This window comes from Vicugna pacos, chromosome 7 (genome assembly GCF_048564905.1).
Source record: "Vicugna pacos chromosome 7, VicPac4, whole genome shotgun sequence".
Lineage (NCBI taxonomy): Eukaryota > Metazoa > Chordata > Mammalia > Artiodactyla > Camelidae > Vicugna > Vicugna pacos.
Genome location: NC_132993.1, coordinates 63,079,238 through 63,090,285, shown reverse-complemented (window position 1 = coordinate 63,090,285; position 11,048 = coordinate 63,079,238). Strand labels below are relative to the sequence as shown.

The following is an 11,048-nucleotide window of genomic DNA, read 5'->3' as shown; positions in this document are numbered from 1 at the left end:
TTTGTTACCATCTAGTATAAAGATAGGAAAGACCTGTAAGACCAGCTGTGTGGTGGTCAGATACATAATAACACATCCACACAGCTTTTGTAGAGATCTACTTCCCTAAGTACATGCTGGGGTTTTCCCCCCATTTCTCCAGTGTACTGTGTCAGCTACAGGCTCAACATTTGGACCTAGATAGACTTTTTTAGTTCAAAGCTCTACTAAACCTGAACACCTTCTCTGGGGCCAGGCTTTCACAAGGATTTTTAGTTACAAAATTAATCTTCACAGCAAGACCATAAACTTGAAGTTTCTGGATATTCTTTAATGTCAGTTGAGGTTGGCTTTGAACTTCTCTATCTGAGGTTGGAAAGCTGAGACTTCTGTATCCCCCATAGGGATACATTTAATATGTTTAATTGAGTTTTTTTTTTCAGAGACTTGTCCTAAAAAATCATATTAAGTAAACTCTGGTTTCTACAGTCTTCCAGGTTTTCATTCAGTGGTGGCCCCAACATTGAGGCTATCATTGCTTCAGAAAAAGAAGTCTGGAACACAGAAAAGTTGAGTCTCCAAAAATCCTTGAAAAGGGCAGAAGCTGAAGTGTACAAACTAAAAGCTGAACTAAGAAATGAAGCTTTACTTCAAAATCTGAGCCCTGATTCTGAGCACGCCACTATAAAGGTAAGAGACATCTTCCATCTAAACATATACTGAAGCTGGCCCTCTGCTTTTGCCTTATTTCATCTCTCGTTAACCTTAATTTTTCAGACTAAAGAAATTTAGGTGGCACTTAGGCTGTGTCTTTAGGTCTCACTACATAGTCTGTCATGAAGGCAGGTCTCTAGCTGGTCACAAAAAATTTGTGGTGCAGCATGCCCAGGTTTGGGACCAGATTAAGCTCTGTTAATGGTCACAGTATCAGCACCCTGAGCTCATGGTCCCACTTCCCACAGTCTCATCCTGAGAGTCCAACAGAAAGTTAGCTTTTCAACTCCCAGCAAAAGCTCTACCACTATCAACATTAGAGGATCCTTCTTTGTAAAACGGTCAGCCTCTGAATAGCCTCTCTAATGACTAATAATGGGTATTATAGTACAACTGCCTTAATTAATTAATATTAAAGTCCAAAACAAAAAGAAATAAAAGTGTTTATTTATTGGGATGTTTATTTATGGGAATATTTATTCCAACTATGGAATGAACAAAAATTTATGACTCTTAAAAGGACAGAAAACATTAATACTGAAAAAGTTAAATAGATTAGTGATGAGAACGATTAAACTAGCTTCATACAATTAAAAATAAAAACTTAGGTGATAATGCAAAGACAGAAATATTTGCAATACATGTGATGAACAGAGGCTAAAACCCATTGACTAAAGGGAGGCCAAAGTATAAATGTAAATTACCTTTTAACTTCGCTGATAAAGTAGAAAACAGGATAGGTTCCCAGCCATTCTACTACTACTACTTTTTAAAAATGAAATCTAGGTTATCTTCCCCTAGAGAAAAATTTGAGTAACTTCTTAATAATGTCTTTACGTTCTTCCCTTCTTTAAACATAGAGAATTTATGGTAAATACCTGAGGGCAGAAAGTTTTCGGAAAGCTCTCATTTATCAGAAGAAATACCTGCTGCTGTTGCTGGGTGGCTTCCAGGAGTGCGAGGATGCCACCTTGGCTCTGCTTGCCCGGATGGGGGGGCAGCCGGCCTTCACGGACCTGGAGGTGATCACCAACCGTCCAAAGGGCTTCACCAGGTTTCGGTCAGCTGTCAGAGTGGCCATGGCTATTTCGAGGTAAAGCACTCGAAAGAAAATGCATTTTAAAAGACTCCTTAAAAAGATTCGTTATTTTTAATCCTCTCTCTTTTCTCTGCCTGTTGTGCTCTGTATTCATATTGTATGAGACATTTGCCATCACTGAAACATGCCTGCTTCTCCCTAGGTTTTCATCCTTTTAGCAGGGGTACATTATGTGGTACTGTAGAGACCCTATGAAAAGGGCTCTCCTACCTGCAGATAGATAGCTGGTGACTTAGGGCTGGCACATCCAGTCTGGATTGTCTCTCTCTCTTTTTAATCTGAATGAGCCCACGAACTTGTGTGGGTTTGTCACCAGTTGTGGGTTCTGGCCAGCAGAAGTCCCACCGAAACAGTATGGATTACTCAAGACTGTGGAAAAGTCAAGAGAGCGAGAGGGAGTCGGGAGCCAACTCCACGAACCTCTCAAATGCCCCCACGTTTATTGTGTACAATCAAAGGAGAAATCACTGACAGTTGTGTGATGGAATGCAGGAATTTAGGGAAAGACAGGGTGGGATCTAGATTGCAGAGTGTGGCTCAAGGTCAGAAGACCCTTTATCTTTAGGTAAGTCATGTTTATGTTGACATCAGCGAGCCTTACAGCTTATCAGGGCGGAACGTCTGAGAAGAAGCTGCTTAACATTTTTCTTGGACTCAGGCGGCTGTGCCTGTCTTAGGTTGCCCACCTCTGGGGGGGGGTCTTACCAGTCACTGGCTAACCAGCCTTCTCACCTCTGAGTCTGCATCTTTTTATAACTTGTTTACCATTCCAGCCCAGACTCGTTCCTTTGGGGGCCTACAGTTTACCTTTCATGGGAAGAGGGGACCAAGATACATTCTTATAGATATGTTAAAGCAGACCACCAGCCCAGCCAGTTCCTTGCTTTGGGGATAGAAGACTTAACAGCAGGCACGCTCAGCGCTTATAGCCAAGGGCCTGGGTCATTGCTTTGCAACGAGCAGAGTGCTATCTAAAACCTCAACTATGCAAGCAAGGCAATTACTAAGCATATTTGCTCTTCTTTAAGGAGACAAGCGGCTGGGGTCTGTTACAATTTGTTAACCCAATCATGGGCTTCCACAAACTTGCTCACACATAACAAATAAAAGAGATCATAAGAGAGAAAAATGTTTTTTGAAAAATTACCTACGCTGATAATACATTTGTTTTCTTCATTACTAAAATAACCCACTCTTGCAGTCCATCTATAGAAAGCCCTGGCCTAACTCTTCACTGGACTCTACTAGTGCTTTTGTCACTTCTTTTCTGGTAGTTCCAAGCTGGGGACTCTGGTGCTCATTCTGTATGTGGTTGAGATGGAGCCAAGAATCAAACTGACATGAGGACCTAGCCTCCTGCAGTCCTCTCATCTGGTTGGTTTGTACCCAAACACCTAGACACCTTCTCCATGCTTCCCCTCCCTTTTAATTCTGTAGGAGCCAGTTTCAAAGGAACTTTTTTTTAAAGTATCTTCCAATTCTGTTGATTTCAAGTTATTTACAAGAATAACAAAAGACCGCAAAGGCATAGTAAGAGGTATAATTAATGTTTTTGTGTGCTGGGAAGCATCTGCTGGCTTTCACTTCTTAACTGCCCCTCTAGACCAACCTCTATACTGCCAGGGGCATACAGACACAGCAGACTGTGTCTCCCACACTCCCTACCAGATGACTTGGTTCAGTTGTGTCATTTCTTAGCACTGGCACAAGAAGTAGAAGGTTGGAAAGAGCAGAGAGTTTCCCTCCTCGTCTTTTCCTTTTCCTTCTTCGTCTTTGATTCCATTTATCACCTTGTACAAGGTTAAGTGCTGGGAGATGCATTGATGAAGAAAAAGACAGAATCCCTCCCTAAATCCCTGACGGCAGCTTACTTTCTAGTAGGGCAGACCAATATGTGCATAATTTAGGAAACACTAAATGAGAGGTCACAGGAGTCAGCTATTAATTTTGATTAGAAGAATTTGGGAAGGCTCCATGAAAGCCAGTTGCCTTTGAAGGACTTAACCTCTGTCTTTTTTCTTATATGGTCATTGTGTTTTGACCCTTTTATAACTGACCTTTTTGAATTTGATTGGAGTTAAGAAATCAAAACTTGTGTTCACAAAAGCTCCTTGGGCCAGGTTGGGGCAGGCAGCAACTCACTACAGCTGGTTTGTGATCCTTCACCCCGTTCCCTTTTGAAGACAGCTTGTTTTTCATCCTTGATTACATGCTGTCCCTGCTCTCTTGTTCTCATATTGCCAGCTTAAGGGTCTTTCTGTTCTCTTACCATCTCATCTGCCCTTTAGTCTCCTTTTTTTCCTTCTCTTTTCCATATCTTCTTGCCCTGTCTTTGCCCATCCAGTTTTCTCTTTTCTACCTTTGCTTGCCACCTCTCTGTCCTCTGTACCTCTAAAGCCAGACCCTGGCACTGGCAACAGATGAGACCTCTGGTGCCCTTTGGAAGCCCTGTTCTTCTGTTCCGATTAATTTTGCCACAAACCCAGGGGCATTTGCATAGTTTTAGATTAGGCAGTCATGTGATTATACTGAAATTTGTTCTGTGTTCACATTTATTTATTTATTTTGGGGGTTTTTTGTTTGGTTTTGGGGGAGTTGGGGAGTTTTTGTGTGCATATTTAAATGTATGACTTGATTTTTGTGGGATGTGTAAATTTACATTATATTATTATTATATTTACATTGTAGATGTTATGTGAAATTTTTTCTTGGAATCTTTTTTAGAATGAAGTTTTTAGTTCGACGGTGGCATCGAGTCACAAGTTCTGGTTCCATCAATATTAACAGGGATGGCTTTGGATTGAGTCCAGGTGAAGTCAAAGTAGAATTTTTTTCTTATGTTGATGATTCTCTGAAAATACTGCATATGTACTACCTTCCAAATAATGTGTTCTGGGACCTATGTTGTCCAAAGACAGAAACTTTTTGTAACTAACAAAGCTGGGGACTTTGCTCTTTTTAAAGAATAATAGGAGTTGATTTTTATAGAGCCCTCAGTCCACACTGGGTCCCACTTTTTTCCACAAATTCTCATGATGTAAGTACAGTTACTATTATTTTTACTTTACAAATGAAAAGCTGAGATATGGAAAGCATTTGCCACTTGCCTAAAATTACGTAGTAGGAAGTGGTAGAGCTGGCATTGAACGCTGGTGGACTGGCTCCAGAGCCCACTCTCCTTAGGGCTGCATTTAGGCTCTGGTTTAAGATAGGATTGCTGATACTGTGTCATGTGGAAGTTTTGGCTTGAAGTTTTCACAGTTCAGCAGTATTCAAAGAGGTTTCTGAGTTTGCCAATAGGTTGTGTAATATAACAGTTAAAATTCCTTCTCTGTACACCCAAATATAAAGGCTTCAACATTTCTGGCAAAATGAGGTCAGAAGCTGAGAAGCACAGTTACAGACACATAGCATAACTGCTATGTTCTGGAATTAAACCACCTTTACATGTTCTACCAGTAGCTGACCTATATATATTTGATAGTCTAAGCAAAGTGTTTTTGAAATATGCATTCTTATATACTGAAACAGTTGAAATTTTGTGCCATAATAAGTTCTGTGTTGTAAGTTAGCAAATCTTGGTTTCAAGTTTTTTCCAGTAAGTCAGTAGAACAGGACTTGGTTATATTAAGTCTAGTATTTTTTTATCTACATTGTCTTTTTCTCTAAACCACACACATACTCAGACACCCCTCACCTCACCTCTAGTTAAAACTAAGAGGTCTTTTGAAAAGGAAATACCTAATTGGTTTATTTTCTTAGAGGTACAGTTCCAGATCATCAGAAATGCTAACACTGAAAGATAAATAATAGTTGTACTGTTGTTTCTCTCCTGTAGTAAGAATAAATGAAAATGACTATATGTAGGAGATAGTGTAGTGTGGTACACAGAATAATAGTTTTTAGGCCCTTATATGTTTTGTAGAAAATTTTCAAGGGCTTGGTATTTTTTCCTTTACAAGGTACATTTTGGATTACTTTAGGTGCTGAAAAAACTGACCCATTTTATCATTCTTCTGGTGGGCTAGAGCTATATGGAGAACCAAGACACACTACATACCGCTCAAGATCAGATCTGGACTATCCAAGGTCTCCTTTACCATTTCAAAATAGGTAAGAATTTGATATACCTATATTGATACACTAATACTGAACAGAGAAAGAAGGACAGTGTTAGGGTTTTGACTGCTTTGCATTGAAATAGCTAACTGTTTTTAGTTATGTGTGATTTATATACTAAAGCTCAGGATCAAAAACAATTTTTGAATTTGTAACTAGTTTCCAAGGATATAGGAAACAGCTGATCAAGTGTTTTTTAATACATATGGTGTGGTTAGACATTGTGAAAGTATTAACTAAAATTGACAGTCTCTGGAATTGTGAAAAATCCTCTGAAGTTTGCATGACAAGATGCATTTATACATCTGCAACACTTATTGATGGCCGCTGTAACAGGCAGTGTGCTGGACATTTTATGATTTAGTAGCTGCTTTGAACTTACTGGAGTTTTTTTCCTTTACACATGGCAAACTCAGAACATGGGGGATTCGAATAGGCAGTGTACAAGTGTTCCACCTTTTGAGGGCAGGGTGGAGGCAGGTTGGTAAGTTACTTGCATTGTTTCTGGATAATTTGGATTCATGTTCACATTTTTAATATCATAGGTACCCAGGCCTTCCAGCTGACTTAAATCCTGGTTCCTTAGCATGTTCTCAGCTTCAGAATTACGATCCTGACAGAGCCCTGACAGATTATATTACTCGTCTAGAGGCACTACAAAGACGACTTGGAACTGTACAGTCAGGTACTCTCAGCTTAACTGAGTATTGGCAGCACCATAGTGATAGACCTAGAGTTCTTCGTTCTCTTTTTTGAAACACCTTGACCTTCCTCATTAGGATAATCAAATATTACAGTTCAGTGTATGAGTTATCAGACTAGATTTAGCAGTTTAAGCCAAAACATGATTTATCACTGAGGATCCCACTCTCCCACCCAGAAAAGATCCCTGCTTGTTTCCATTCAGATTGATTAAATGAAATGCATGATGTACATGGATGTGCACAGTACTCTAAGGCTTACACAGTTGACCATGTAATATGTGGTGAAACATGCAAATAAGGGGTACGGAGAGGAGAGGAGGAAGATAGTACTTTAAGCACCTAATGACCTTGTACTTTTACATATGATCCAAGAAACCCATCCCATTCAAAAGACTTACTTAAGAATGACCTTTTATTTTTCTATGCTCAAAAACACACCAAAAAATTTCATACTTAGTAAAAGTGGATTCGCTTCCCTGTTCATTATGGGAAAAACCTCTTTTCCTTGTCTCTCTTTGGTTCACTCCTGATTTAAAGATTTTCAGTCATTTTAATGAACTTTAAGTCAACTTATATCACTTTTATTAAAGGTATTTTTAAATACTATTTCCATAAAATAGGTAAGACTAGTCTTTTAAGTTAGTAGTTTAAGTTAGTTTATCTCTTCATAGAAGAAATCATCTAACCCAGGCAACTTGTAGTTGTAGGAAACTATTACCATCATAGCTGGACTTTGTTGGTTTGAGCACCTAAATTTCACAAGACCCAGATTCAAGACCAAAAGACTTTTCAAGAAGTATAGAACATTCAACCTGCAGGGCGCTTTACAGAGAATTTTAACATTAATTTCACTTACCGTGCTCTGGAGCCAGCTTCAGTGACTTTTTAATATATATTCGAAATCTCTTTTTAAAAATCAGTTCAAGTCTAAGACTTTAGGTGGGGGAAAGCATTTTTTAAAAAGGGTGGGTAATAACCTTCTGCCCTTCATGAACTAGTTAGTCTGGTATAAGTCACAATCTGATTTGAAATCTTTAAAATATCCTGTTCCTGTCTTATAGGTTCAACTCAGTTTCATGCTGGCATGAGAAGATAATCCTTTGAAACATCATGAATCGAAATGATTTTAAACAAATTCCCTTTTGTAAATCAGTCATTCTTTTGTGCTTTTGTATTGTGGATATTCAATGGGACCAATACAAACACAGCTTATGATTGTGCACAGATCCCTTGCCAGCACATGAAACAAACTGGAATTTGTACATATAAGCATTGTGTATGTATTCATGCACAATAATCATTAAATTACATGTATAGTTGTGGAATGCTAATTTAAATGATTAAATTATAAACCTTGTGTATTTATCAAATGGGTGAAAAGATTAAACTTTTGCTTATTACGATACTGTTGAATGTGTAGCTTAAGGTGTCCTGCACTTTTCTTATAAGGCTACTGAAGTTACATGTTTCTGCCTAATATATTTGCTACTGGTGATGAAGACAGATACCACTTGTAGAGACCTATTTTTGTATAATGGTAGAAGTTTTGAATTTTATGGGGTATTTTGTCAAGTACTGAAATAAAAATAACTTCACCATTTTAACTACACCGTATTTGAACCTTCATTTTTAATGAGCCATAGCTCTTGGTGCATGTCTTAGTCTGTTCAGGCTACTCTAACAAAATACCATAGCCTGCGTGGCTTGTAAAAACAACAGAAACTTATTTCTCACAGTTCTGGAGGCTAGGAAGTCCAAGATCAAGGTGCCAGCAGATTCGATGTCTGTCTGGTGAGAGCCCGTGTCCTAGTTTCAGACTGCCAACTTCTTGCTGTGTCCTCACATGGCAGAAGAGGCAAGGGTCTCTTTGCTAAGGGTGCTAATCACATTTATGACAGCTCCATCCCCGTGACCTAATCGCCCCCAAAGCCCCACTTCCAGATACCAACAGATTAAGGATTAGATTTCAACATATGAATTTGGGGAGACACATTCAGCCTATGGTAGTACATGTCACCTCATTATTTATCTCAAATATGAAGAACTTAAGAGTTTAGAAAGTGGTCCTAATTTTAGAATTAGCTACATTAGGATTTTTCTCTCCCCACACTGAGGAAGAATTTTTCATGTGCCTTTTACCAGTTTTTAAGTCTATACGTAATGTTTTTTAGAAGTCATATATTTTTATTTTCATGATTAATCCATATTTGTCCTATTATATTTAGGGTAACTTGTATCCAAAGATGTGTCCTCACAAAGCCATGGACACTAAGATGATGCAGAAACCTTTTAACTCAGACCATTTTAAATTTTATTAATCACAGTGCAAAATTAAGCAGTAGAGTCCTGCTGTCCAAATTAAGAGTGAGGTGCTCTCACAGAGATAATATACATCTCAATGTTACTTCTACCTATAGTCCTCCCTGAACATGGCCATCACTAAAACAGCAAGAGGAATAGTATTTGAAGCTTAGATCCAGAGAATTTTGTCTTACCACTGGATATTCCATGATTTATACCAACTCAAACAGGCTGTCTACATTCTTGGAAATTTCAAATTACCTAAATTTCCATTTTAGCAGCTAAGTTCCAGTAAGAGGAGTTCTACAAGTAACAAATGTATTCTAAAGCAGTTAAAGGAGGGGAGGTTTAGGTAAAACCTTTTTAAGCTAAGCATAGCTTTCCATTCAAGGTGATTACGCTCTAAGAGAGAATGGAGAAAAAAAAGAGCAGATAGACAAGCGCTCCCATTAGTCTCATTTCATTCCCATTGTCTGACCTTCAGCCCTTCTATGACATCAGGCCTTTGCAGTCAAACTTGTTGATGCTTCTCAATAATTAGTCTGTGCTTAAAAACTAAATCTTATTGAAGTCTTAAAACTATTCACTAAACATAGACCAGCCTTACCAGTTTTAACTTCTCTGTGCCATGAACCTCCCTAGCAAGTCTTGTGACTTACAGATCCCTTCTCACAATAATACTTTTAAAGACTTAAGGTGTATACCATTGCAGAGGAAACCAATTATATAAAAATAACCAAACCTTTTGAAAAATTTTTGTGATATAACTAAAGAAATAAGATCTAGCAGATCTAATAACTACCATAATTTCAAAGTAGTGATGAGAGTTAAAGACATTTCAAGAGATCTGCAACATCTATAATGTGATATGCAAATAATCTATAATTTCTGTCCACATCATGGGTACTGCCAATACTAGTGTGGTTTGTTGCCTAAATTCATAAATAAGGAAAATATTACAGTTTGAAATTAGTAAAAATAAAGATGGAACTTTTTTCCCTTCCAAGTTCCTAGATTCCTGAATTTTACTCAGTGAAGTATACTCTTTATAATTCATGAATGCAGGCTGTATTCTCAAAGATAATTTTAATGTGAAAAACTCAATAGCAGAGATTTTGCCGTCACAAATGGAGTTTAACATGAGTCCTCCAGCCTTTTAAACCAAACTGTAAAATACATAAGGGAAAATATTTTGCCATATCTATCTGGTTAAATTATATGTATCATAATAATTTGAGGTTCCCAGTTATAATTTGATTCTTGAACACAGGCTTCATAGAATCAGACCAGTGATACACTCCCAAGGTCCCTGCTTCCTATTACCCTATCTTAAAGCCAGAGTTCCCTGATCTCAGATTTTGGTTTTTTTTTTTTAAAAAGCTGTTAACCTAAATTAACAGAACTACTTAACATACATCCCTAATTAGATTCTGGAGAGGATGCGGGAACCACCTTGAGCCAAAGGGAACAAAAATTAAATTATCCCACAAGGGGATAATTTTGGACTTACATATGTCAAGATGTGTAACCAGATACAAATTTATCAGGCATATAACTATGTAACATTTAGTAATTAGATCAAGTTACAGGAGCAGCCTTTAATATTAATTATTTTTTAGGAAATATAATTAAGTCATTGTCATAGATCTCTCTCAATTTCCTATAGACAGTGCTTCCAGTTAAAATTTCAAAGGACGTATCTTCCTACAACATAGCTCTATCTTTGCTAAGTATCATCATACCAAAACTGTAGGATTCTCTTTTATCCAAAGCTTTAAATGTGAGTTTATTTCCTGCCCACCCATCCTCACACATAAATACATTACCCAGCAAATGAATAAATAACCTAAGCCTTCCACGAATTGCAGTGGGTTTTTATACTTGCACATCTAGTCCAAATTTGAATACCCTAAACTTACTTGCCAACAGCTGTGTTTTAAAATTAATACCTGGAAATTGTGTGATTTAGAATCTGCCAATTACCAAAGATTCTGTTCCCTCCCTGCAGACTGATGAGCTTATAATTTCATTAAATAAAAGATGTAGTAAATATCCATCATAAAACTATTAGGAAATTTCTGAAATGCCATTAGATTTCATAGAATTCAGGTAAAATATAAAAACCATTAAGC

At 37.7% G+C, this 11,048-nt stretch overlaps 1 protein-coding gene across 10 annotated transcripts in view; it reads left to right on the top strand.

The window, feature by feature from the left end:
• The window catches only part of AKAP9 (A-kinase anchoring protein 9), a 139,203-nt gene extending 130,984 nt beyond the window's left edge, over nt 1-8,219 (top strand). For 7 of the 10 annotated variants that reach the window (XM_072964997.1, XM_072965004.1, XM_072965003.1 and 4 more), the window contains 6 exons: nt 469-669; nt 1,554-1,786; nt 4,517-4,602; nt 5,755-5,905; nt 6,457-6,596; nt 7,677-8,219. In XM_072964997.1, coding sequence (XP_072821098.1) covers nt 469-669; nt 1,554-1,786; nt 4,517-4,602; nt 5,755-5,905; nt 6,457-6,596; nt 7,677-7,711 — 846 coding nt within the window. In that variant the 3' untranslated portion in view covers nt 7,712-8,219. The remainder of the gene's footprint in view (nt 1-468; nt 670-1,553; nt 1,787-4,516; nt 4,603-5,754; nt 5,906-6,456; nt 6,597-7,676) is intronic. The other 3 variants (XM_072965002.1, XM_072964996.1, XM_072964998.1) reach the window with 2 other exon arrangements.
• The last annotated feature ends 2,829 nt before the right edge of the window (nt 8,220-11,048 follow it).